Source organism: Onychomys torridus, chromosome 5 (assembly GCF_903995425.1).
Source record: "Onychomys torridus chromosome 5, mOncTor1.1, whole genome shotgun sequence".
NCBI classification, from domain to species: Eukaryota; Metazoa; Chordata; class Mammalia; order Rodentia; family Cricetidae; genus Onychomys; species Onychomys torridus.
Genome location: NC_050447.1, coordinates 50270937 through 50298742, shown reverse-complemented (window position 1 = coordinate 50298742; position 27806 = coordinate 50270937). Strand labels below are relative to the sequence as shown.

Sequence of the window (27806 nt, the reverse complement as noted above, 5' to 3'; positions counted from 1 at the left end):
AATAGCTGCCTGCCCATCCTTAGGCAGCAGAGATCCCAAAGAGAAGGATCCCAGGTAACCCCCACAGAGAACAGACAGCCTCAGTCCTAATTTCATCTATTTACACACTCACTGATTCACCCATCAAACCTTTACCATGCCCTTGTGGTGCCAGATTCAGGACCAGGAGCTGGAGACAAAGCAGTGACCGAACTTCTTTCCCCAAAGGAGGAAAGGTGCCATTGAGCATGGCAGGAGTGGGAGAGGGTGTGAGGGGAGGATTCCTGGAGGAGGTGGCAAGGACCGACAAGGGAAGAGACTTCCTGCCAGGGGGCCGGCCAGGGAGGAAGGAGTGAGGTAGAGGGGCAGTGCACACCAGGCAAAGCAGGACCATTCCCTCACAGAAAATGAGGGGCAGCCTCTTGTGTGGAGTCCACACAGCCATATGGGAGAATGGCTGGGAGCATTCTGGGGCTACTGTGACAACTGCTGTTCTTTTCAGGGCTGGGGAGGGCCATCGGGAGGAACAGGAAGCCCCCCATCTTGGCTGGTAGAGGCCTAGCCTCCTCACCTCACTGGAATGGCTTGGCACTGCCAGGAGGGAGACCCTGGCCTCCAGCAGGACCCAGTGGCCAGATAAGGCCCTGATAGCAGGGAGAAAATAGCAACAGATACAGACTTTCCCACCACTGGACAGCGGGCAGCTAGGGCCATGGCGGGGACAGACAGGCGGCAAGATAGCCCTGCCCTCCCCGAGGGGCCAAATTTAGGGAGCTTAGCTTCACAGGACTCAGTCCAGTGGGGGACTACAGCCAGAGAGTCTACGGGCCTGCATCTCAAGTCTAAGGTCTAAAGCCTTACTTCCTGGCTAGCAGACACCATGGCCTGTGACAGTGGGTCCTGGTCAGCAGGACTAGGTGCAGTCCAGGCCCCATCTAGGTAGGGATTCTGATCCAGCCAATGCTGAGTCATGGAAACTGAGGCACATGGCATCCCAGAGCTACAGGCTGCTACACACTCCAAGCTCCTCAAGACAGACTTGACTTTACTTCCAGTTCTAATAGCTCGATAATACCCGTGTCGAAAAGCACCGCCGGGGCAGGTTGAGGAACCTTGGAGATGACTCTGACCCCACTGCCTCAAATCCTCAAGGTCACCTCAGGCCACATTATGTACAGAGCCATACACTTTGGACATGGCCCAAAGTTGTCTTGCCAGTTCGAAAATGCCCAGGCCCCTCAGCATGTGCCCACTTTACATGTCACCAGTACCCACACCTGCTCTTGAGTGGCTGCTGAGCTTCCTATGGCACTCCTCAGTCTATTCAAGGATTCTTCCCCTTCAGAGTCCCCACACCCAGTGGGGTGGTCTGTCTCTTCTGATACCACCAGCTTATTAGGTTGCACACCACAAGGTCAGAGATCTGTGTGGCCCTCAAGGATTGGCAGGTGTTCAGCATGCCTGGGAAGGGTGAAGGGCCACTTGAAGCTTGGTGTCTGTCTCAACCTTGACCTCAGCCTCAACTCAGGATGCCCCTGGGGAGGTGCTGAAGAGACAGTACAACTGTGGTGGCTGAGATGAGGACGCTGTTGGAGGCACACCATCATACGGAGCCCAGAGGGGGCACTGCCCACAACTAGGCTGGTCACAAAAGTGTTGGCCAGATACCATGGCTTGTTCACTTGAGTACACACCCTGCTCCAGCAAGGGGGAGCATGTCTGCCCCCTGGGGTTCCCAATGATCAGAGTCAAGCTGGGGCTGCAGCCAGAGTTCACCATTTGTTGAGCCTGCAACCTGAACTATTCACTGCATGGGTGGCATAGGGGTTGAACAGATATGGGATGGGACAGGCAGACTTTCTCACCCAGCATATCACAGAGGGTACTCCCACATACCCTGGGGTGGGGAGCTCACATCTCTTTCTGAGAAGCCTGAGCCCTAGGATCTTCTGTCTGATTCTCTCTACCCTGGCTTAGGTGGCTGACCTGCTGACTGCTTCTGTGCCTGGCTGTAAGCATCAGGAGGGCCTACCCCAATTAGCATGGACTTGGAGCTCAGGACATCCTGGAAGGTGATATATACCTCTCTTAATCCCTGGGTGGTCTTACAGAGGCACCAAATAGGGGGTCTGATGGAGAGTCAGGACCCACAAGCTAGTAAACACGGGTCCAGACAGACCTCAGCATTCAAACACTAAAAAGATCCTATCGAGATATGATTCACACACAGTAAAATACAAGCTTTCCCTGATGCTTGGCTTTTGAAGGCATAGATTTTTACTGAAAAACAAACAAACAAACAAAACAAAACAGGTGTATGGGGGTGGCACGCAGCCCAGATAAAATACAGGGCTCTATGCGACCCTGCCTCGTGAAAAGCACATTCTGGTGACCTGAGGTCAAGTTAGTTCCAAAAAGTTTAAAAGGAGTCACTGAAAATTCTGATGTCAGTCACCTTCTCTCGCCTGTCTCCATAAGACCCGGGGCTTCACGAAGCTGTGAACCCACCCAGGGCATGGCTGGCCCAGTGCTCTCCCTCCTGGAACTCTTCTATTCTTATTTCCAACTCTCACATAGAAACCACCTCTGACTTAATAGAATGTGATGGGCTTCACTACCCCAAGCCCTGGCCTGTTACTGTTTTGGCTAGTCCGTGTGGGACCCAGGCACCCCAGGCATGAACTTCAAGTGACCAGAGACAGTGCCAGCGCCTCTGGCCAGGCCCCTGGACTGAGGAAGGGCTGCTGGAGCTCTGAACATTCTAACTCCAGTGGCACTTGACTTCTTATTAGCTCTCCAATTTGCTACTACCCCGATTTTAAGTGTGGGAACTGTGGAACAGAGTAACAAGGTCTCTCTGCAGTGCTCCCCAATCCTGGTTCATAGTGAAGAGAAGCAGGGACGGCCTTGCCTAGAGTTACTGAGAAGGATTCAGATACAGGTACAGGTCCATGAGGCTCTCAGGACTGAGGTCTTGCTTCTACCCTTGCTGGGCCTCAGTTTCCCTCCTTGACCTCACATCTTCCTTCCCACCTCGGCTTCTGTCCATCCCTGCTCCCTATGTCTGTTCCTGGAACCAGAGCCTGGGCCCCGCTAGCTGCTCCTGGCACAGTCGGAGTCAGGACGCTCTGTTGTGTGGAGATGTCTCCTGCCCCTCCTTGGTTGTCTGTAATCTTTGGAAGCTTCGGCTCCATTAGCCCAGATCCCTGTAGACACACGCACACTGCCCTCACCACCTCACTTGGGTCATCAGAGCCTTGCTAGCACCACCCTGCAGGGATGTTGGTTCCATGGGCAGACGAGGAAACTGAGGCAGAAGGCAGCAATCCTAGCCACCACCAGGCCTTACGGTAGCTGCTCACAATGTTATTCGGGGACATACATAATGGAGAGCTGGCCAGGCTGCAAGGTTCAGGGGTCCACACCTTGTAGAGCTTTGGTGAGGAGTGGATGGAGAGGCTTTGGAGGGATCAGGAAGTTCCAGGAAGGTCCATCCCGGGCTGGGGACTGACTGTGTGGACAAGAAAGGACATTCAGTCTGGGATGGAGACAGGGATATAGGCCTCTGTACCTCGAAGGGCTGTTGGCCCAGTCCGCAGGGGATGTGGGGTACTGGGGTTTCTCAGAGGAGGTGGCCTTTAAGCTTCAACTGAGAACACCCCAGGGAGGGCACTCAGCAGTGTGTGCAGGAAGGCCTAGGGAGGGGAGGGGGCACAGAAAGTCCCAGCTGAGCTCCCAGGGCTAAAGGCCTGGACAGGAGCTAAGGTTTAATCTGGGTACCATGAGCCGCACCACCAGATGCCAAACTTGAGGACGCAGGGCCTGTTGGCAGTGAGGTGTGTACTGGGCCCTTGCACCCTGAGGGTCCTCAGGATCTTCCCCTTGGCCTGGTCCATCTCTCAGGCCAGATCTAACTGGCAAGTTAGTCTCCTGCCCTGTCCCCAGAGGTAGGGGCCTGGGTGGGGCAAGGCTGAGAGAAAGGGAGGCTAGGAGGAGGGAAGAGGGCCTGGGGCCTGAGAAAGCCCAGCCTGGCTGATAGAGAGAGATTGGTTTCAGCCGGAGCCTCGGGCCTGCCAAGTCCACATCCTATCTGCGGCCTGCGCTTACTCAACATTCATCACAGCTGAACTCGGAAACTTTATCAACGCTAAAGGTTGGCGCCATCTCTAGGCCCAGCCACTCCCGTCCCTCCCCTCGATGGGGCTGATAGCCACTGATAGATTACACAAGATTGTTTCACTCCAGGAACCCATGGCCTATGCTTATGGGGGAGGGGAAGCCTGGGGGAGGGCCCAGGACACCACAGGGGTTGGAGCTGTGCACCCTGAGGATGGTCAGTGAGTAGACTGGGGTCCTTGTGCCAGGATGGGACCTGGGGCTGTGGAGGCCACGTGCCAGGCAGGGGCGGCCGAGGCCATAGCTCAGAGCCTCAAGCAAAAGAGGAGGAAACAAAACGGTGGAGATGGGCGCTGAGGCCTGGAGTGATTCTCTCTCTAGATGGTGATAAGAGCTGAGCGATGTGAGCAGGTTTCACTAATGGAGCCGTCGCTGCGTGGTACGGGTCAGAGGGATGGAGGCAGATGGCTGCTTAGGAGGAGATGGCTCCTGTGTGACAAGCCGTTCACTCGACAGTCTGGGCTGGGCCCTCTCCTCTCCAAGCCCACCTTGAGCCCACAGCAGCTGTGGTAGTCAGGCAGAGCACAGTGCTCTGAGCACTTAGCCCAAACCCACTATGGGTGCTCCAACCTCTCAGTGCCCTGCTCACACATGAGACCCTGTGATATATGCCTTTCACATCCTCACCAACACCATCGGCGTCCACACACCCCTCCCCCAACCCAACTCAACTCTGCTCGGCGTCTGCCCCTCCATCTCTGATTCAAGAATGCTCTCGCCCCAGACAGTGGTGGCGCCCGCCTTTAATCCCAGCACATGGGAGGCAGAGGCAGGCGGATCTTTGTGAGTTCGAGGCCAGCCTGGTCTACAGAGCGAGATCCAGAAAAGGCACAAAGCTACACAGAGAAACCCTGTCTTGAACAACTAGAAAAGAAAAAAGAAAAAGAATGTTCTCAGCACTGTGGGGCTTCCACACCATCAGTCTCCAGTCGAGGTCCTTCCCTGTCTCTGTATCAGAGCACCTGGCTGATCCCTCTGGCTCCTCTGTCTGTGGCAATGCCAGCATCTCAGGCCGACTTGACCCCTCCTTCCTTTTCCTCCGGAGACAGACAAGGTTGATCTAGGAAGCAAGCAGGCAGCCTTTACCCAGTAATAGACACCCTGTGCTTTTGGGGGCGGGCAGAGCTGCCCATGTGAGAAGGAAGTTCTTCAGCAGAGACTGAGGCTGGTCTTGGAAGGCCTTGTGATGATGTAGTACAGTCATGTGCTTCCGACCCTCACACCCACTTTATAAAAACAGATGACAGAGACCCAGAGTGTGGGGGCCAAGACTGAGGTCATGAGGTCACTGCTCACTCTTCTTCCTGTAGGTCTCAGCCCAAGCTCTCCGGTGGACCTTATCCCACCACTATTTTGCACTTACACATTTTTTAAAAACACCACACCTATGGCTTGAGGGTGCTGTGGGAATCAATGACCCCCTGCTGTGACCATGGGTCCAACTCTGCAACACAGTATATTGAGGAGTGGAGAGGATGGAGGCAAGGTCAGGTTCCTATCTCCACCGGCTTTGAAAAATAACAGGCATGGAATGAGCAACTTTAAACATTGCTGCATTTAGAACGGCCCCATGATTTGGGTGGGGTAACCGAGGCCTGGGGCAGGGTAGGGGTCCAGAAACCAGCCTGGCAGGCTGAGGGACTAGGTTTCTTTTCCGTTTTACAGATTAGGAAGCCAAGGTGTGATCTCACCTTTGGACGCAAGATCTGTTCTCACCAGAGCCTGGGGCCACAGAGGCCTGGACATCAAGGTTCCCAGGGAGTCACTGGGGAGCAGGAGGAGATGGGGACACTAACATGAGCAGGGTCTGGAGGGAGATAGAAGGAGCTGCCAGCCTTTGCTGTCTGTCCTTACCCCACTTCTCACCTCCCCATTCTCCTCTGGCCCTGGAGCTGACGGCAATGTTTGTGGAATGCGCAGGTCCTGACGCCCAAGGGTGTGGCCTAGGCTCTGAGGTCAACAGAAGTTACTCAAAGGGCAGCCTGTCCAAGGCAAACACAAGGATCCCGAAGAAGGTTCAGAAGCCTGGGAGGGACTTCCACCCTGTGAGTCTAGGCTGGACAGGTGCACACTCGTTTTTTTTTTTTGTTTGTTTGTTTTAAGGTAAGGCCCCACCCACTCCATGGAACTTCAGCCAATGCCCGAGCCTCAAGTCTGCTCATTTGCACTCTGTTTTCATTGGCTGCTAGCAAGGGCTGGACAGTGGTGGGAGGGACCTATGCTTAGCTCTAGGGGCGGGGGCTCAGTGGTGCTGCTCTTAGGAGCCCAGGAAGTTAAGACATCTACAGGGTTTTGGAGTTTGTGGGGGCTGAAGGGGTGGGAGGCAGAGGTAGGACTGAGTCTAGGGGGTGTTGTGGGAAGTGTTAGATTCTGGGTGATCTGAGGAAGATTCAGGCAGAAAGGAACTTCATGGGGAACACTGGTTCCACTCAGGCCTTGCTGTAACTATCCTGGACAACTTAAATCCATCCTGGGTGCCTTAGAGAGAAGATCCTGATGCACGGTCACAGAGCCAACATGCAAGGCGTACTGTAGGGACCTCCCCCACCCCTAGGCGCCCACTCCTGGACAACTCCATCCCAGCTGCCATGTCTCAGAATGGGCCATTTGGATCTTCCCTTTGCAAAATGATGAGAGTGAGGAGCCTAACTTTTCCTTTAGATGTAGGGGCCATCTCTCCTGGCAGCCCCAAGTTGGGCCATGGGCTTGGCAGAATGTGTAAGTCTGCAACGCTTTTGTTCCTGGCATTTGGAGGGGTGAGATAAGGGAAAGAACCGTGAGTGAGCAGGCAGATAGATGGGGCGATAGCGGCTCCTCCACGCATGGCGCCTATCGTTCTTTTTATCAAGGTTCCTTTTCTTTCTTCTTTTTGTTGGGGGCCTGGGAGGGCGGAACACACCCACCCCAATCCCTCCCACACCCGTGGAGCTTAGGGAGGAGGCCTCTCTCTTTCAGGCACCAGCCAGAAAGGGAGACACAGGCCCCGAGGAGCACCTGGGAGGCTGGGGGTCCTAAGGTACCTGTCTGCCGGGATTTCAGGGGTCCCAAGCTCTGCCTCATCAGCTCCTCACAAGGACCTGCAAGGACACCCACTGCCTTATTTGATGGGTGAGGTAGCCAGACCCAGGGGAGTGAAGTGCCTAGGCCAAGGTCATACAGCCAGGGCAGAAGGACCTGAGAGCCCAGCTACGTCTCTCTGGCCTGGAGGCTTACAACCTGGTTAAGATCTGGTGGGCATAGCTAAGGGGCATGGTGCCCACGGGGTGACCAGCAAACATGGCTGAGGTTCTGCGGAGCAGGTCCAAGGTCTGCGGGATGCAATCTTAGTGTCCACAGCCCTGTTTACAGATATAGAAACTGAGGCTCAGAATAAGGAGATGCCTGAAGGATGATGGGTTGGTTGGTTCAGTGGGTGACTCCTGTGACACTCCAGGTATGAAGTTCTGGTGACTGGTGGCGGTGGGATCATGACCCAGGCTGACAAACATTCTAGAATCATCCAGGTGGCGGTAATCGGAAACCCTGAGCCTGACACCTCAGCACAGAGTCTTGTGGGAGCTGTTTACCCTAGAGGGCTACAGTAGGCGGCATGTCTCAGCCTGCTCAGCATGGGAGCTACAGGTGCACACTGCCAGGCCTGGCTCTTTTGTATAGGGATCTGCACTGGTCCTTGCACTTGTGTGGAGAGCCCTTACTGACCGAGCTGCCTCTCCAGGCCCTCAAACCAACTTTCTCACCGAAGGAGCCCGTGGGGGACATGAAATGAGTACAAGCAATAAGCAAGAGTATAGACACACCAATTTAGCCAGACATGGTGGTGCATGTCTTTAATCCCAGCACTCAGGAGGCAGAGACAGGAGGATCTCCAAGTTCAAGGACAGCCAGACCGATTTGCACTGATCTAGGGATAGGACTGGGTAGTGCTGAACATGGCCCTCTCTGTACCCACTCCTTCCCTTTGAAGTGGAGGGACCAGGCCCCTTTATAGAGGTGTGTCTGGGGTTTATTCTGCAAATACCCTAGAACCTTCAGATAGATGGAGACTCAGATTTAGACACAGCCTCTAGGTCAGAGTGCTGTGTGACCTTGGGCGATTTACTCAACCTCTCTGAGCCTTGAGTCATTAGAAGAGAAATGAGGGATAATCGGAGGACTCCATGTCATAGGCAGGGTAAGCCCAAGAGTGTAGACACAACTCAGTCATAGCTAGCCTCAGTATGGCCATCTTTGGGAGCATACCTGGGAAGACCCAGGACCACACGGGAAAGTTCCTGCCCTCCTCAGGCCTTCTCATCTCTGGGATTCCAGTGTCTCAGTTCTCAGGAGTGATTTTATATACACAGGACAGGGGCAGAGCTGAGTGCTCCCACCCCACTGGGCCCAGCTGGTCACTGCCCCAAGAGGTGTTGGGGCTGACAGGCCTTGGTTTCTCTTCCCACACAGCAGGTGCCTCGCTCCCCCATGGCTGCCTTACCTGTCCCTCAGCCAGAGGATTAGCCTGGCGCAGCCCTAATCTTGGCGCATCACACCATCAGCGAGAATCTCGGATCAGCTGAAGGAGGCAGCTTTATCCAGACAAGCTTGCAATGGCACCCGAGTCCCATCTGGGTGCCGCCTGTCACAAGTGGCAGCTGGGCCGAGCTGGGAGGCACGATGGCTGAAGACAGGCCCTGGAGCCAATTGGGCTTCTGAGTGCTGCAGAGCAGAGCCCTCACAGCTGGTGGGCGTGGCTTTGCATGGGCACCTTGACATTTACTGAACTATCTATGGCCTAACCAGGCACTGCAGGGCAGCAGGGCACACAGGCAAAGCTTCCTGGTGAGGTTGCAGAGGCACCATGTCTGCTGGGCAAACAAGGCCACGTTGGTATGGAGATCTGCCCAAGGCTGTGTGTGTGTGTGTGTGTGTGTGTGTGTGTGTGTGTGTGTGTATATGTGTGTGCGCACGCGCCAGGGGCTGTCATCAGTCCTGGAGGCTAGACACTATGGCCTGGGTGTCTGTGTACCAGTGTCTTCTCTGAGTGGGGCCTGATGGACCTAACTGGGTCTGGTTTGGCCACAGTTTCAGTGGCTGGACATTTGGTGGCTTCCCAGCCTGGCCTAGAGGCTGGGAGAGCCATCTCCTCAGAGTCGGCCAAGGGCTCCCCTCTAGGGCCCCTTTCTCTCCTCCCTCCTCCCTACCTTCCTTTTCAAAAACATAATTTATCTGTGTATTATCAAGAAATCCAGACACTTTAATCAGTGAGCTATGAAGTCAGAATTTCCATTCTTATCTGCGGGAGGAGTGGAAGGAGAGGAGATAGCGCGGATCGCTGGTGGGGAATGTTAATGGGCGGGAGCCCAGGCCGCTGGCCACCGAGACGTGGGTATCTCCTCCATTATCGAGCCGTATCTTGCCAACCATCTCAGTGCAGTAATGGGGCCAGTTCAACTTTCCGAGTTATCACAGGAGCTGAAACCTGCGCCGGAGAAAGCTGGGACCAGAGACAGTAAAGGGAGGACCCGGTTGCGGCTGCTCCAGGAGAGGGCTGGCTGGCCAGCTGGGTGAAGGCCTGGTGTCCATGGACTGTCCAGGCTGCCAGGCGAGTGTTGGGGTGCCCTTGTCCCTGGGAAACTGTACTTGGTCAAGCTGGGTGTGGGACTCAATAGGGAAGACCAAGCCAAGAGGTGCTGTGGCGGCCCAGGAAGTGGAAAGGGGCAAGAGGTATAAAGGGAGCAGAGGAGTGAGACCCAGTGAGTCTATACAGCTCTGATCTTTGCTAGAACCGTGACCCAAAGTCACCCAGTGGGGAACAATGTGGAGACCAGAGCTGGCTGTGGTTGAGACCCACTTGAGAGCCTCGGACTCTGGGTTTGAGCCCCCCTCCCCCGCCAGCAATCAGTGGCCATTGCTCTTTCCCAAACATCCAGACAGTGGCTCTCCCAGGGATCTATCTGATCCTCGAACTTTCTAAGCCTTGGTTTCCCCATCTGGGCCTTGAGTCCAGGCCTATTCAGGCTGGTGGGAGCAGACACAAAGCTGGGCTGGGTCACACTCAGCATGTGCTCACAGTGATACCTGTGATAGCTGAGTGTGGGTCACCCACACCACTGGTACCCAGGGTTTTGAGCCTCAGTTTCCCCTCCCATCACAAATTTCTGTGTACCAGAAACCAGAGGGGTTCTAGAGGGGTAGCTGTAGGCCCTGGCCCTCACTGGGGGCCAGTCCAGAGAGGTAGGGATGGATACCTTGTCCCTAATCAGCAAAGGAAGTTGTGCAGGAAAGAGCCAGCTGAGACCCCTAGCCCTGGCCTCCTTCTTCCCTCCTGGGGTGAGAGAATAGGGAACTGAGGCAGGTATAAGCCTAAGGGCAGATGGGAAGCTATAGGGCTTGAAGTCAGACGTCAGGAGGAACTGGCAAGAAGATGTCTTGGGGAGAGAGAATTACAGACACGTGGGGACCGGCCATCAGCAGTAGAAGGAGGGGACAATGGCTCCTTTTCTCTCTTCACTGGCTCTTGCTGGCCAGTGTAGTAGGGAAACTGAGGCTCAGAAGGATGGGATTCACACGAGGGCCCCAAAGGTGCATCCACCTGTAGGGTAGGAGCAGACAGGACTGTGCATAACCATCCCAGGCAGGCTCTCTTTCCATAGTGAGAACATGAATAGCTGTGAGACCCTGAGGCAGCATCTCTGATCCTCCATTTCTTAAGGACCAAAAAAAAAAGCACTCCAATATCTCTTCTGGGTGAAAGGGAGAACCCCAACCAAAAGAAGTACCTAGAGAGACGCTTAGAGATGTGGAGAAAGTACTGAGTACACAGGAGCACTCAGGGATGGGTGACACCAGCTGGGTCTACTGCAGCCTTGGTCAAGGCATGGGGACCTGTCTATACCTCACTGTCTCAGAGAGGCTGCAGAACACTCATTTCACAGATGGGAGTGCCAAGGCTTAGAGGTCACTGCCAGCTGAAGCAGGCAAAGGACAAGGGGGTACTTGAGACATGGGAGGCGGGAGCTGCTGATGTGTCTACCCAATTCTGCATAACATCAGTGCCACATTCTTGCCCAGAGGGCTGCTGAGGAGGGAGAAGGGAAAAGCCAGCCTGCAGAGGCCCCAGAGACATGCAAGATGGTGCGGTTGACACTGTGGGTTACAGATCTCTGCTCAGAGAATCTCCATCCTGGCCACAGATCCAGCTTCTGTATTGGTTGGCCTTGGGCAAGGCCTTGATGTTCTCACTCATAACAGGGGTGGGAAAAGGCCACCAGGGTGGTGTGTAACACATGACACTTAGGCTTTTGGCATATGCCAACACCAAAGCCAGCAGGACTGGCAGTGTCCATCTGGTAACGAGCCACCTGGCACTTCAGTGTGCACCTCCAAGCTCCCCCTATGGCCACAACAAAGAGATACTTTTATTGCTCTCTCTGCAAGTAGAAACTGAGGCAGGAGAGGCCACTTAACGCATAGGTCTCCTGAGAAGCCAGGCTGAGCCTCCCTCCACGGGCTGTCTGGCTTTAGGCAAGGGCTTGCTTGTAGCCTAGAGTTCACAGGTGATGGGAGTCATGCTACCAAGGGTCCCTCTGATTGAGTCTACTCCGAACAGCACTGTTCCTTAAGTTTCTACTGTATACTGCCCCTGCCAAAGTGGTGAACACCACTGGACAGGGTAGGACCTGCTCTTTCCATTTTCCAGGTGAGAGAATCCAGGCTGGCTGAGTACTGGGAAGACACTGAATGAGGCCCCTGGGAAGAAGCTGGGGCTGGGAGCTGAGTATCCTAAAGTTAGTGCCATATACGAAGGATGAACGCACAACTGGAATGGGAAGGGTGGAGAAGGGTAGTCACCGGCTTCTTGGGCACAGCCCTAGCCAGCACTGCATGCATCACCAGACACCAGTATGGGCTACTTCTGTTTGCCTAGGCTCTCAACAGCCCGTGTGGTTTGTTGGGCCCTGGTCAGGGCAGGTCAGAGCTCCTGGGCCTAGACATCCTCATGTGAAGTTGAACAGGGGCATTTTCCTGTTAGGCCACGTGACCTTGGCAAGCCCCATCCCTGTGGGGCTCACCATGCTCACATGGGTCATTAGTTGGGGAGCCAGCCCATAGGTAAGAAAGAGCTCAGCTGCCTGCAGGTTACAAGTGTGTACATGGCCCCTCAGTGGGGTAGAGGCAGCCAGCTGAGACATAGCGGGGCTCCGTTCAGGCAGTTCTACACTCCATGGACAGCTTCTTGACCTTCCGGTGGCCCCTTACTCCCCCATTCTGCCCATGCCTTCTCTCCCTCACCGGACTACCAGCTCCTCTGTAGATGGGCTCTAACCTGGGAGATCCAGGGGTTTCCACTTGGCTGCCTGGATCTGCACACTGCAGAGCACAGAGGGGAGAGAGGTGTGTGAAGGAAGATCACGGAAAGCTCTACTCTTTTCCTCTCTGTCAAGGAATGCTAGCTCACAGAAGGCAAGCTGCACACCAAGGCTGCACAGTTCAGGTGCTCCCATGACAAATCAGTGCCAATATGCAGGAGGGAGAGGCTGGCCAGTAATAGGGAAGATACCAGGACCCACATCTATTCCATATCTGTGGGCCATAGTGCAGGGTCCCTGTATGCAACATGCTGAGATCTCATGGGAAAGAGCTTGGGAACAGGGATGTCCCATCTCAGTTAGCCTGGAAACCAGACCTGACCTGCTCATGAAGAGATGGAGGGGAGAGGGGAGGTAAGGGAAGGGGCAGTAGGGAGAGGCTACAGCTGCTTTGGGAGACAGGCACTGTCACCGTCACATCATGGATGGGAAAGCAAAGCTCCTGCTCTCCTAACAGGCCTTTCCCACAGTCCTAGGGGCAATAAGAGGAGCAGAACCTCCTAGCAAACATCTGGCTTTGGTGGGCCCAAGGAATGGTACACAGCTGAGACAGGCCCCTCCTCGGGAGCCTGAGGAGCTGAGTGGCAGCAAAGAAATCCCGGAGTGTGAGAGGGTGGGTGTGGGAGCAGCCCTGAGGCTGAAGATGCCTGAACGGGGGCCCCCATGACTGCTGGAGCACAAGCCCCCACTAAGCTGCCTCTACCCCACTGAGGGGCCATGTACACACAGCTGAGTTCTTACCCATGGGCTGGTTCCCCCACTAATGACCCATGTGAGCATGGTGACCCCATAGGGATGGGGCTTGCCAAGGTAACATAGCCTGACAGATGGGAGGGGGTGGGGTATGACATGATTCCTGAAGACCAGTGATGCTGCTGTCCCTCACTTTGCCACACCTTCAGCAAGAAGAGGTCTGTAAGGCAATGTGTGTGTGTGTGTGTGTGTGTGTGTGTGTGTGTGCGCGCGTGCGTGCGCGTCCGTCCCTGTGGTCTCAGTTTCCCCATCTGTGAAATGGGAACAGGGACCATAGGCACCTCCAGGCAGCCTCAGTGGGATGGTGGGCAGGTGGGCAAGAACCAGCCAGGGCCTGAGTATGGCCAGGCAGCTCCATGTGGGCTGGGTCCATGGGTTTTGTGATACCAATCGGGAGGCAACAGCTGCCTCCGTGAGGCCTGTCGATGGCAGATAGGCTGGCCTAGAGTATTATTCACGAGCCGTCAAGCCCCGGGACCGTCTGGTTGGCATAGAAACAGGAGATAAGGGGCACAATTAATGGCATCACATTCCTCCTCCTTTCTCCCCAACTGACCCACTTAAATCGGTGCCATACTGGGTTCCTGTGACCTCCAGGGGGGGCTGGGCCAGAGGGACTGGGTCCAGGGCTCAGGCCAGGCTAGGGCTGGGTGAGGCTTCCGAAGGGGCTGCCCTTGAGTTGAAGCGTCTCAGAGAGGAGCACCAGAATGGTAAGAGCAGCTGCAAAAGACCGCAGAGGCCTCCATTCCTCCCACAGGCCCACTGTACAGATGTGAAAATTAAGGACTGTGACTGAGGGCAGGCAAAAGTCAGAGGATGGTGAGACACCTTGATGGAGTTCCTGGTCCCAACAGCAAGTGGCAGTGTCCACTTCATACTTCCAACTCTGGCTTCATTACTTTCTGGGACACAAAGCTAATTTTTTAGCACTCAATTTCCCCAGAGGTACGATGTGAGCATGGGGCCTACATAAGTTCTTTCAGGCCTGGTACAGGGTAAACACTTAGTTGCCGTCCATGACCAGTGATGCTGCCCTCTCACGCTCCAGGAAGGCAGGAAAGCCACAGGCAGGTGGGATCAGAAGGCCCAACATGAACTGGAGACCTCATGTGGGCTCTGGAAAGTCAGGAAAGGGTTCCCCACAGAGTGTCTCCTGCCTTGGACCGCTCTGCATAGGCGCCATGCTTGAGCTTTAGTACTTTAGAGGACCATCAAGTACCAGGCCAGTGCTGATGACCAGGGCTTGGGACAGCAGGGTCAAAACCGGAGTGGGGAGCTCACATTCACTGAGCCCTGGATGACAGACACTGCCACAAAGGGAAGACATGGAGGCAGAGGAATCTCCAGGAAGTGTCATGGGCCACCAAAGCCCTCGAGGAGCCTGACCAGAGGCACCACCTATACTTACAGTGGGGTGGGAAATGCTCTGTGTAAACAGTCCCTCTATGCCCATAAAATACAGCTAAATCCAAGCCTCCTACTGGGGGGCTTCACTCTGGCTCTCCTGGGAAAGGGGCTGTCCCCTGCTGTCAGCACCACTGGCCCTGTGGGTGGGTGTTAGGTGTTAGAAGGAGTTGGCAGATGGCTTCTGAGCTTGGAGCAAATTAGTCATCCTGTGGCTACCAATAATTTGCTTAACTGAACTGTAAGAATGTGTGAAAACACCTCCTCAGAGACAGAGGGCTGCTGCACTAGGCGGGACTCCTCCTCCAAGCCTGTGTGTGCCCAATGACCTAGGTCTTTCAGCATCTGGGATCACTAACTCCTGCCTGACCTGGGGACTCCCTGTACTCCTGAGTGCTTATTTCAGCCCTATTTTTCAAAGAGGGAAACTGAGGCCAGCACTACATGTCAGTACCTTCCTGACTTCATTCTCACAGGCATCTTGCCTTTCAGCTCTTCACATCCCCAAACAGCCCAAAGCAGAAAACTGAGGCCAGGTTACTAGTCACTGAAGTGCAAACCATGGCTGGCCTATTCTTGGCACTCCAGACCCCAGACTTCTTCCCCCCTGCTTGGGCCTCCCCACTCCTCTCCCTTCCTCATACTATGGATAGGGCTGAGTCAGTGCTTGCATACAGCAGGTACTCAATAACACAAAACTGCATACAGCAGGAGAACAAAAAACCACTCCACTGCACACAGCACACAACGAGCGAGCTCTCAATAAACACTGGTCTGCTCAGGCAGATCTATACAGATCTCTCCGGATGTGTACCTGCTGGGCTTCCCAAAAGCAGTCAGGTCAGTGGAAACCACCTCGAGTTTTTCTTCAATAAAACTCCACGGGAGTCACACCTAAGACTTGCCAGGAACCAAGAGCAACCCAGCATGATTCAGGGGAAATCACCCTTCGCAGGTGACAAACCGCCTCTGGCCTCGGAGTGCAACCTAATTGGAATGAGGGGAGGAGTGTCCTCTCTCTTTCTCCCCTCCCCGCAGGCCGCACGACGTCAGTTTTCTTTCTTTTTGATGGACTGTACCACTGGCCGCAGGGGGAAGATCAACTTCTTGCAGATTAAGGGTGTTTGGGAAAGTGTCCCAGATGGACGCCCCCCGTTGTTCCCTCTTTTGCTGCCCAGGCCCCCTGCTGCCGCCGGACGCCTCCACACTGCTGTTGCCTCGAACCCGGCGGGGCCTGGTGGCCGTAGATAAGGCCTCTTATCAGTCTTGGCAATCGCCATTGGGCGGACTGGCCCGCGTTTAGGCCCCCACTTATCAGAGCTTACATCGACTGGGCAAGGAGGAGAGCTGGCGGGCCGGGGCACCAAGGGTCCCGAGCTACACCCTACCCCTCGCCCCCTCCAGGGGCCCGGCCTATCGTGTCAGCCATCTGGCCGGCTAGGGCCGCGCTCCTGCCTCGCCCTCCCCCCTCTCCCACGTTTGAAGTTAATAAATGGAAGCGCTATCGCGGCTGCCATCGGTTGCAAGCCTTATCAGCGCGGCACATCTATCTTTGCGCAGAACAAAAGGCACACGGAGGCGCGGGCAGCTGCAACCCTGCTTTGGTGGGGGCGTGGAGGGCGGCGGCCCCTAGAGCTCAGCCTGCTTCCCCTCCGGCACCCTGAGACCCGCCACAGGTGAGGCCAGCGCAGCCGGCGCGCAGCTGCGAGGGCCTCACGCACGGCCTTGGGCAGAGAGCGGGCGGGCAGGCGCCGCCGCTTGGTGACAATCAACGTTCGCATCTTAACGCGTTTAGATCTGCTAGGGGAGGAGGAGCCCAGGCCACGAGTTGCACTGAGAGAGCTCCCGGCCCCGCCCTCCCGCAGGCTTGCTCTCCTCCTCTGCTCCAGTCTTGGGGTACTGTGAGGGGGTCGGAGGGGCTCTCCTGCACAGTCCCGGTCCCGGTTCCCAGAGTGCGGGGTTTCGCTGACCCAAGTGGGTTGGGCTCTGCTGGGCTCCCGCGGCCTTATCAGGGCTGGCGATCCGTTCCCAACCTGAGATCTCCCTGCCCTAGCTATCTGCATTTCTCATCAGGCTGAAACACACACACGCTCACGCACACACACATACACGCGAGAACAGAACCCGGCAGAGGCGCACAGGGGAGGAGGGGAAAAAGAAACCAGAGAACCAGCACAGATCGGGACCTGTGGGTGGCTTTAATACTTGAGTTGACATGATAGAAGGAGACTTTCGGAAAACAGGTCCGGCTCGAATTTGGGGAGTCGGGTTACCAGAACCCAGATTCCTGCCTCCGTCCCCCTCTCCCGAGACCTCAGTGGTAGGGACACCCTCACAGGCTAGAATGCACATTGGGTCCCGGTGGCAGCGTCATGTGGGCAGAGGAGTCAGCCAGGCGTCTGGAGCTGGGAAGCCGGATGCCCCCCTCCCTTGTCACCTCGTGGGCAGCCCAAATGACTTGTTTCTCCCGCCAGGGGGAAGCTCCAGGGAGGAAGCCCCGCGCCCTGCCGGGAGAAGCGCGAAGTTATTATTGGTGTGGCGTGGGGAGGAGCTCTTCCTGTATGCTTACTCGTTACTAGTGCAGCCAAGTGACCCCGCAACCTAGTGGCCCAGAGAGCACAAGAAGCTCCTATTGCGGGGGGCATGGGTGATTTAGGAGTACAGGGCCTGCCCTACTCGGGAAAGTGCCCACGGAAGGACCTGCGAGAAACTTGGACGCACGCAGGAACAACGCTCGAGTCCCTGAGGTCCCTGGCTGGTTCAGAAAAGCCCCTCGGATGCGGGGGGTGGAAGGAGAGGTGCCCATGGGCACACAAGGGCACTATTTGCCCGCGTAGCATTGTTAGGGGCAGTTGGTGGGTCAGACCTCCATATATCCCCAAGCAGGCAGAGGTCAGATCGAAAACTCCAGAGTTGGGGCGGATAAAGGGGGTTTGGTCAGCCAGTGCCGAGCGCCTGGGCTGCAGCAGCCTCCAACTACCTCACTCCCCGCAGCCACGCCGCTCTGCGGCCACAGCGCTGCGGTGGGCGCCGGCCCGCCCCGCAGCCCTAGGTACCCCTTATTCCCAGGTCTTTCTCCTTCTCTGCCTCTAGATACAAAGCCTGGGAGAGTCAAGCGCGCCAGATAAGATCACAATTTCAGCCCGTCCCGACAGAGCGATCTTATCAGGATGGGACTTGCAGAATGGAATATTTTAAACTTTATCTGAGCCCAGATCAGGGCCGCCCTATCGCCGCACCATCTCTGAGATGCGGGGGAGGTGCAGGCCGCGAGGTGGCCGGGCTCTGCCGGAGCCGCGCCCCCAGTCACTCTCCTTCCGGATCTCGGGACCCGCCACCCTCTCGGGGCCCGGACCCCCTGGGTGCCCATGACGAGACGCGGGGGCCCTGCCCGCCGGCAGAGATTAGATTACCGCGCGCTTGGCACTCCGCGCGGGGGGCGCGGCGCGGGGTGAAGGTCGCGGGCGCAGCGGGGCTGGGCGGCCGCACAGGGGCGGCGCGGGGAGGCTAGGCGCGAGCTGGGGGTCCGGCGGGCACCGCGGGCAAAGTTTGACTCACGCTTGATCTGCCGAGGATTGCTCTGTTTCCTCCTGGACATGTCTCCGGCGCCGCGCGCCCTCGCGGCGGCCGCCTCTTGCCCCTGACCGGCGGCGGCGGGCGGCAGGGGCGCGGCGGGGCGGCTCATGCCCCCGGCCCGTGGGCTCCACCGCTGCCTCGGCCCGCGCCCCCAGCCCGCCGCGCCGCGCGTGGGCTGCCGGCGCCGCCGCGGAGGCCCGAGGCCACGGCCCTGCGCTCGGGCGCGCGGACTGCCCGGCGGGCGGCGGGCTGGTGGCGGCTTCTCTGCTCCGGCGCAGACGCCGCCGCCGTTCGGCTTTTCTCAATGGAACCTGCGAGCCGCGAGCGGCGATCCCGCGGCCGCCGCCAGGGCGCTCCCGGCAGGCTGGCCAGGCGGGAGGGGCCTTCGCGTAGCGGGCGGCCGCCCCGCCTCTCGCCACGCCCCTGACCATCCGCGGTCACGCCTTCCCGCTTCGGCTGGCCCCGCCCCCAGACCGTCCTTCCCGCTGGCCCCGCCCCAAACTATTGCTCATGCCTTTTCTGCTTGCCTCGGCTTCCGTGTACTCACCCAGCCTCTGCCTGGCTGTCTTTCCTCGCGCTGGCTCCACCACTCATCCGTCCTCCTCCCACTGACCCCGACCCTCAGCCAATTCTTCATTGATCCCACCCCCTCAGCCCGGCCTCCTCACATTGACCCCGCCCCCAGCCCATCCTCCTCACATTCACCCTGTCCCTCAGCCGCTGTATCGCACTGACCCTGCCCATCAGTCGTCCTCCTCACATTGACCCTGCCTCTGATCCTGTCCTCATAACGCTCTTGCCCCTCAGCTGTTCGGCTCACATAGACCCCGCTCCTTAGGCCGTCCTCCTCAGATTGACCCTGTCCCTCATTCTGATCTCTTCTCATTGACCCCGCCCCTCAGCTACTCACATTGACCCCGCCCCTCAGCTCGTCCTCCTCACAAGAACACAGCCTCCGCTGTCCTCGACCTGACCCCGCCCCTTTGTTCGTCTTTCTCGCAGGCCCCGCCCCTGTATTCCCCTCCGCCCCCCGCCCCTGGGCTGTCCCTGCCCCAGCCGGTCCTTCCCGGTGCTAGCTCCGCCCATGCCTCGTCCTTCCTCGGCCTCGCCCCGCCTCCGCAGACCCGCCCTTCTCCTTAGCCCCGCCCCTGCCCTGTAGTCCTTTGCTGAAGTCCGGCCCTTCCCCGCCCCCCACTCCAGCCTTACCCACGTCTGCCCAGTCCTCAGCCCTGTCCTCACCTCCTGCGGGCTGGCTCCAGGCCGCGCTGGACCTGTCCAGAATTCCCACCCTCGGTTCTTGGTGGACCTCTAGCCTCCTTCGCTAGTTCCAGTTTCCTGAGGCTATGTCCGCGGGCCTGGTTAGGACTTGGAGACCTGTTCTGTCCTGCAGCCCTGCAGCCCCGTAGCACAGTCCCCTGGCTTGTCTGGCCCTGCCTCTCCGCTCTGGAGCTCCGCCCCCATGGCCTAAGTTCTGTTGTCCCTTGCGGCTCTGCGTTCCAGGCAGCCAGCAGTGGGGTCCCATTGACCGAGGCCTGGACACAGAATTTGTGTTGTTCAGGACTTGGCATGTGACAGAGGTTCTGGTCTGGAAGGAGGCTTCAGTATGAGACTCCTGGAAGCGGCAACCCTGTGTTCTGCAGCTTCTGATGGTTGTGGCCTCTAGTGGTTCAGTCTTAGGCCTAATGGGCTAAACCTCAGGTTTTTCCCTCTTGAACTCAGACCTGTCTGGAAATCTGGGAGGAGTCAGGGGTCCCTTGGCCTTTTTGCAAAACTACCGCCGAGGCCACAGTGAACATCTGCCAAGGAGGTGTTGTGCCCGGTCCCCCAGCCTTCCCTGTTCATCCAGCCCCAAGCAGGCAGGTTTACAGTGCCCACACAGTCAAGAATGTACCTCGTGTTCTTTGAGGACACTGAGAGGCGAGACATGCTCAGGATGGCACAGCTGGAGATGGGAGTCATGTCCTCATCCAAATGGAAAGTTCAAATGGCTGTCATTGATGTCTGCCGTGCTTCTTCATAGCACACAGGGAAACAGAAAGGTCTCCACAGAGAACACATCTGGCCCTCACCTAGTAGACAGTCTTCAGTTGGTACAACTGTCCCCTGGAAGTTTGCCAGATGCCAGATATCAGGTGTTCTAGGTGTGAGAGCTGTTTCTTTGCAGTTTCTGTTACTTAGGCCCTTGCAAAGAAGAGGAGAGGGGTGTCTACCTCTTCCCTGACACCACTCTCACTCAGTGAAGGCCACTGTGTGGGACTGTCCAGTGGGACAGGATGCTGCCCCTCTCCGCTGGTCATTCAGGAACACCAAGGCTAAGACCCAAGATCTGCACAGAGTTGCCCAGCTTCCTGCTTCTTCCCAAAAGGACCCCACATCTACTGGGTCTCCTCAGTCTAGGGACCCCTAGATGTTTCAGCACTGGAGAAGGCGTACCTCTAGTCTGTTTCTTTGGGTACTGCCTCTTCTCAAGGGAAGGGTGCTTTACAGGAAGGGGCTTAGGAGCTGGGAGTCCTGGGAGGTGGCTAGGGGCTGGCATGTAGGGATGTGGTGAGAAGTTGGGTGCCCAGTAAGTAGCACCTAGGCTATAGCTGCTGGACGAGATCTGTGTTGAGTTGGAACCTGAGAGTCGTGAGAGGAAACTGTGGTTTTCGATTAGTAATGTCTGCCTGGGATGCAGTAGAGTGAGACAGCATCCCTTTGGGCCCTTCTTTGCCTGATGTGATTTACTTGTATGATGTATACAGAGTCCAGGCTGGAAGAGAAGGACACCACTTAGTAACACAGACCCTGTCTACCAGGACAAGCTGCATCCTTTGCAGGACCAAAAGAAAAATGAAAATATGGAACTCCTGTTTATAAAACAAAGAGGCCCAGCATGGTGATAGCAGAATGCTGAACCATACAGCCTCCCATCAGTGGCTGTGTGTCTCCAAGTTTCTGTGTGTGCCTAGTAGAAAGTCCTGCCTAAGCTTACAGCTTCCTAAGCGCCTTCTTCCCCTCTAACTTCCCCAGGCACCCACTGCAGGCCCCAATTTCCCCTGCTTCTGAGTGTCCACTGGGAGCGGCAAGTTCACAGCCAGAGTCGGCAGGGAAACAGGATTGCTTCATCAAAGGACCTTGTGGTCAACTCCATGTGTAGAGCAGGGGGAATCAGTTCTGAGCAAGGAAATCCTGCTGTGGTTGTAGGGACTCCTGCTCTCCCGGGGACCCAAGGCTTAGTAGTAGGTCCCCAGAAGCTTTGCTGAGCGGTGCCAAGGGTGCCAGCACCCACTGTGGGCACACAGGACGGGGTGAAGGTTTTGTTATTCTCAGCATTCTCTGAGCCCCCTTCAGAGTTGGCTTGGGTTTTCTCCTGGGACCCTGTGTAGGTCTCAAAGGGTTATGCCGTGGAGGAGGTATCTTCCAGGCAGAAAGCAGCAGGGTGGTTCTAGGACATATAATGCTGCTGTCTTGGTGATGGCCCAGAGATGTCATGGTTGCAGAAACGGAGGCTTGCACAGGCCCAGATCCTTTCTAAGAACCCAGCTCAAGAGACAGAGATCTGGGATGTTGCCTCAGGAAGCAACCCCAGATTTGAACATAGATCCAACTGCCTTGCATCCTCTTCTGTTTGTTGTTTTGAAGGGTTGGACCCTGGAAAGGACACTGGTTTCCTCCTGGTTCTGGAAGTGGTCACAATTGCCTAGGGCTCCTCAGACCTCAGTCTCCAGCCCCCAACCCTGGCCACAGTCCTCTACCCTATGGCCGGCTCCTCTGACTGGTGGCCATATTCTGTGCTGATTCACCCCTGCACTGGCTTTTGGACTATAACCAAGAGACTCGGAGCACGTTTTAGAAACTTATGCTAGACCTCAAAGGATAAAGAGGATGCTCAGAATAGATAATGGGAGGGCCACTGACACAGAAGCTGGGAGGCATGAGCATGCGGCTGACTATATGAGGCCAAAATGGATGTGGGAAATAAGGCCTTGGGCCAGAGGTCAGGCTGCAAGATAACAGTTTGCACTGGTTTCTCAGTCCTTCCCAAACCCTACTTGCTACTGCAGTCATCCAGTCTCTGTGGCTTCTTCATCTTCTGGTGGCTCAGATGCTCTAAGACTTGGCTTTCTTCCCATCTCCTCTAGACCTCCTTTACAATCATCCTGACCACTGTCTCTAGCTCCAGCTGGTCCAACATTCACTCATATCCCCCATTAGAGGCTGAAGGTAATGGGAGTCATGATGTCAACTACACAAGCATTGTCTTAGCTGAGTGTGGTGATACATGCATGTCTCTAGTCTCATTACTAGAGAGGCTGAGGCAGGAGGATTGCCATGAGCGCCACTATTGCCTTGAGTGAGACCCTGTTTGTTTTCCCCCCTGCCTTAACTACTAAAGGTCCTAATGTGGGTCCCAAAGTCCTGTGGCTACAGGGCCTTTGCCTTAGGTGTCTGGGTTCTATGTACACCCTTCTCTTCCATTGCCTGGTCCACTCTGCTCACCTTTCCAGAGGGAATCCCTGTTCCTCTCTGTTCAGCACTAGGCACTTAGTTATCTCTAACTAGCAGTGGCAAGGAGGGGTATCATGGTACCAGCCTCCATGCTGAGCATCCCATGCTGAGCACTGCCTTGTCCTTGTATTGACCATAGCAGCTTTCTGAAGGAGGAACTGATAGAATTACCATTTGCCAGGTGGGTAAATGGAGGCTCAGCAAGGTGGTCACTTGCCTGAGTCACACAGCAGGTAAGGGCAGAGCTGGATTCCTCCTGGAAAATGCCCATACTCTGCCTTAGAATGGTTGCTGAATGCTGCTTCAGGGGAGAGGTCTAGACCTTTCCCCTATCCCTTACCTAGGTCAGGCCTCTTTTCCTCTACTGCCAGTCATCCTGGGCCCTGGAGACACCAGGCAGCCGTGCTAAGGGCCCATCCCGACATTTGTCAGCGCCAGCTCTGTGAAGGGCTTAATTAACTTCCTGTTTCAATGGAGGATAATGAGTTTTAAACACCACGTGACTCCCTAAGGAGGTCAAAAGGCAGCCGGGATGTCAAAATAAATTAAGTTAGGAACTGGGAGGGTGCTGAAGGAGGTAGTCTAGTGGTGCTGGCTCCCCATCCGGCTGGCTGTCTAGGCAGTGCGGGACGTCAGTCTGTTTCCCCTGGCTCAGGCAGTCCTTGTCCCTTTTCATGGCCACTACAGAGGTCAGAAGACACAGAAGGAGAAAGGGCTGGCTTGGGCCACCTGGCCTCCAGGGTCATGTACACAGCTGAGGTCCCTAACAAGCCATGCTCTCTGACAGCAAGGGACCACAGGCCTATGCCTAGATGCTGTCACTGGATATTGTGAGCGTAAGCCAAGATCCACTCTTCATGGTGCTCCTCATGTGACTTCTATTCCCCCTCCAGGCAGGGTTGTGGACAGAAATACAGCCTTCCCTGGACATCCCCAACGTCTGAGCTGGAGGTCAGGAGAACATGTATGTCACCGGCAGGACCTGCTTCCCTCTCACGTTTACCCTTCCTGCCTCGTCCCGCCTTCCTCTCTCACACTCTCACTTCCATCCTCCCTTCCTTCTTTAGTTCCTTCTCTCCATGAAGACGATGGGCCAAGTCTGGGTTACAAAGTGAACCACAGACACCCCTGCCTCAAGGGTGCCGGTTTAGAGAAAGAGGGAGACGGCAGACAGAAATACTGGGTGGTCTGGACCACACGGGCAGGTTAGGTGCAGTGGGTGGCAGAGGAGAGCAAGGAAACACTGTAACATGGTAACGGAAGTGGACAGTGCTGGAGGGTCAGACACTCAAGTTCTGTGAGAGCTCTGGAAGGCTAAACACAATGGGTAGCTGTAGAAGAATCCACTGGAAGGGTATGTGTCTTTCTGGGAAGCCAAAAAGGGAGACACTGTAGCTGGGGGTGATAGGGGGTGATAGGGGGTGCTGGGATGCTGAGTCTCCCTCCAATGCCTACGTTGGAGTTTTTCTTGTGTGGCAATGTTTGGGGGTGCTGAGACCTTACAAACTGTGGTTCAGTAGAGGTCCTTAGGTTCCTGGGATCTGCACTCAGGAGGACAGGGAGTTCCAATCCTCTCTTGGTCTCTCTTTGCTCCTAATCAACATGTGACTTTTATTTCTCCTGTGATCTCTGGCCATGGATGCCCCCAACCCACTACCCTCTAGAAATGCCTGGATGCTGGTGCTTGCCCTGAACCTCGGGAGCTATGAGCAAATTGGAGTCTTTCTTTTTTTAGCTGCATGGTTGCCTCAGGTATTTTGTTGTATGCAATGCAAAGCTGACTCACAGGCTTTCCTCAGTGTAGCTGTGGCTAGGGGAGGTTAGTGATAAACGGCCGGAGTAAGGACAGGAGGCAAAGGAGGAGTTGGCTACCTGCAGGAGGCCAGGTGTAAGCTGAGCAGGCCACACCCACCAGCCCTCCTACTCTCAGCCACGTTCTGGCCAGAAGACCTGCCTCAGCCAATGGGAAGTCAGCAAGGATGATGCCTGTATAGGCCTTTTACACACCCCCGCCCCGCCCCCCGCCCCTGGGCAATGGCCTGGCCTGAGGCAGATGTCACTAGGAAGCCAGCTTCAGCTTTCAGCCACCTCAGCTGACTGCAGCTGCTGGAGAAAGGCCAGGGGATGCAAAAGCAGGACCTGCTCAGTCAGCACCCAGAACGAGCACCTACATTGAATCCTTCTTCAGCATTGACTACTGGGGTGTTAGTTATAGGGCAGCAGTCATGTATGGGGTGGGGTACTCAGCACCAGCTGTGGGAGCAGCTGCAGATGAAGGCTCTGAAGTGGTCTGTCTGGACAGCCAGGGTCATCAACCATACTCTAGGCACGGGGACCTGTGGGATACAAGGTGCTAAGGAACTCAGATCATGGCCAGCTATAGCCATGGATAGCCATCCAGCTATAGGTTGGATGTATATGTACAGTGGCTCCCATCATTGCTTATGACAAGATTCTGGGGAATAAACTGTTGTTTTCAAGCAGAACTAAGGTAATAGACAAGATCCCCAATATGCTAGGTGGAAGAACGGACCATGACCTATTGCCAGGGGCCAGAAAAAGCCCCTTAGAGAGTTAGCTTCACACTAGTGTGTGTCCATGATGTGGTCATGAGGTCCTTTGAGCAGCCTTTGGTGCAAATGAGAGCTGAGATTCTTGGGGTGGCTGCAGGCATGGACAGAGACCCTGTGTCCTCAGGGACTCTTCCAACACTCCGCTGTGCGCAGGTAGAGGGGAGGGAGGTCTGTCTGGCAGTCACAGCTATCTTAGGGAAGCAGTGGACAGTCTGTTTGGAACATGACCTCAAGAACAAAGCTAGACCCACAGTCACTCTCATGGGACTCAGTAGGGTTGGAACAAAGAGACCAGCATCACCTGGCTGGGTCTCAAAACTGCTCTTGGCCTGCAGCTGCTGTGTGCCACTTGCCCCTGCTCTCCACAGAGGTGCATCAGTGGCCTCTGTCTTATGTCCCGTTCTACTCCATGGGAGGAGCCCCATCCCGGCCTGCTGGGGACTGTGGAAGCTACTGTGAGGACACTCCGAGGACTGCAATAGGACCAGTGTGAACCACCCCAGCTGTCAGTGAGTGCTTGTCATGGAGGCAAGCCCAGAGACTCACAAACACCATTTCCTCCCATCCCACAGCCTCTCATGAGATTTTACAGAGCCCATTGAAGCCCCAGGTTTGGTCGTGAAATCCAGATGTTCTGTGCCAGCCAGCCTTCCATCTGGAGTTGGGGGCTGAGGAGAGAGCTGCTGAGTGCCAGGGTGGGAGGATGTGGGTTGAACATGATATCCATTTAGGGTTGGAGCAAACAGCTAAATCCTGCCGTTCTCATCACCGTGGCAAAGCCATATGCTCTCCTTCTGGGGCCCCAGAAATAGCACTGGGGGTCTTGGGCCATAGAGACTGGGGAGGCTGTTTACCCATTTCCAGCCAAACCCTGGGCCTAGGTGGATTACTCCTGCCTCTCCTCCCTGCCTTCACAGGGCTGGAGACCAGGGGCCTTGAGTTTCTACCCTCAAGGCCATGCCAGCAGCCAGGGAGGCACAGTGTTCTGTGTGAAAGTGGTCTGTGACCTTGGGTTCCCTTGTACACTGAGAGGACAACAGTATAGGTCTCACTGTGTCTGCCTGACTGTGATGCCCCACCCCCAGGGTATTGGGGACTGTGGCTTGGGGAAGGTCCTGTTTCATTCACCTTAGCTTCTGGAAGTTGGAAGAATCTGTGGGTAGAAACTGGGTCTGCCTGGCCCAAATGGACAAATGTGGACTTCTGTGGCCCCTGGAATCTATAAGCCCCAATGCCTCATGGGAACACCACAAAGAACCCAGCCATGGGCACCTAGCATTATACTGTATCCTCTCATACCATAGCTTCTGTTCTCCAAAAGGTGCCTTTCTGGATCCTGTCCCTTCCTTCCTTCCTTCCTTCCTTCCTTCCTTCCTTCCTTCCTTCCTTCCTTCCCTCCCTTCCTCCCTTCCTCCCTCCTTCCTTCCTTCCTGTTGTGTGTGATAGTGCATGTATGTGTGGAGATCAGATAATATCAGAGTCTGCTCTCTCTCCCCACCTTTCTGTGGGTTCTGAGGATTGAACACAGGTCACCAGGCTTGCATAGTAAGTGCCTTTACCCACAGAGCCACCTTGCCAGCCCAAAACTATCCTTTCAATTCTTCCCACACCGGGCACACTTTCCTAGACCCTGGAGCACAGATTCCGAAAGGTATGACAAGCTAAGGCAGTATCCAAAGCAGCCTGTTGGGGAGCAGAAGAAGCCCTGAGCATGTGAGATCCTGAGTGAATGTGTCTTATCGATAATGGACACAGCCATGCAAGGACACTAGCCTCAGAACCTGAGGGAAATGGCAAAGCCTTCTCTTCTGGTCCCCATGTGGACAGTGACAGTGTGTGCAGAAAATGGCCACCATAACTTTCTCCCCTTGGACGTTCACAGCCTGAAGACCGCTTCCCCTCAGAGACTGCTCCTATTGAGACTATCCAAACCTGCCTCCTCCATCCAGCTGTACACCATAAACCCTGCCCCCTTGTTCAGCTGTGTGCTCTGTTCGACTCTATATAACAAGACACCATGTGCTTCCAGGGTGCTGAGTTTCTCCATCAGAGAACCTAGGCCACCCGAAACCAGTTCTTTCTGTGTGTCTTTCTGGATCTGCCTTTTCTTCATTTCCTGACTTCCCCAGTCAGGTCCATCCCTGGAGCCATGATGGACATGGTAGCAGACATTTCCATGAACCTCCAGCCTCAGTTCCCCAGAGACAATGGGCTCCACCCACAGAAATGCCAAGTGTGGCTGTCTACGCTACCAGTGGCTCTCTTGACCGTCTTGTGGTTCGGCCCCCAGTTGGAACTCACAGTTTCTGCCTGTCACCTGTCCTCCATCTGAACCTGGGCACAGTCATCTCTCCTCCCCTCCTCCCTAGGCAGGCTGAGATAGACTTGGGGACTTACAATGGATGCCGTGGACATCTATAGCCTGTATACTCCTCCCACCGAGGCAGATCTTGAGGGTAAATGACAGTCAGAAGGGGCCTCGGAGCCTGTGAAGTGGCCCTGCTTA

The 27806-nt window shown here is 55.8% G+C and overlaps 1 protein-coding gene across 3 annotated transcripts in view; it reads right to left on the bottom strand.

The window, feature by feature from the left end:
- The window catches only part of Zfpm1 (zinc finger protein, FOG family member 1), a 59922-nt gene extending 41089 nt beyond the window's left edge, over positions 1–18833 (bottom strand). For 2 of the 3 annotated variants that reach the window (XM_036188955.1, XM_036188956.1), the window contains exon 1: positions 18219–18639. In XM_036188955.1, coding sequence (XP_036044848.1) covers positions 18219–18345 — 127 coding nt within the window. In that variant the 5' untranslated portion in view covers positions 18346–18639. Of the gene's footprint in view, positions 1–18218; positions 18640–18783 lie in introns of those variants that run through there. The other variant, XM_036188957.1, reaches the window with a different exon arrangement.
- Positions 18834–27806: the final 8973 nt, after the last annotated feature.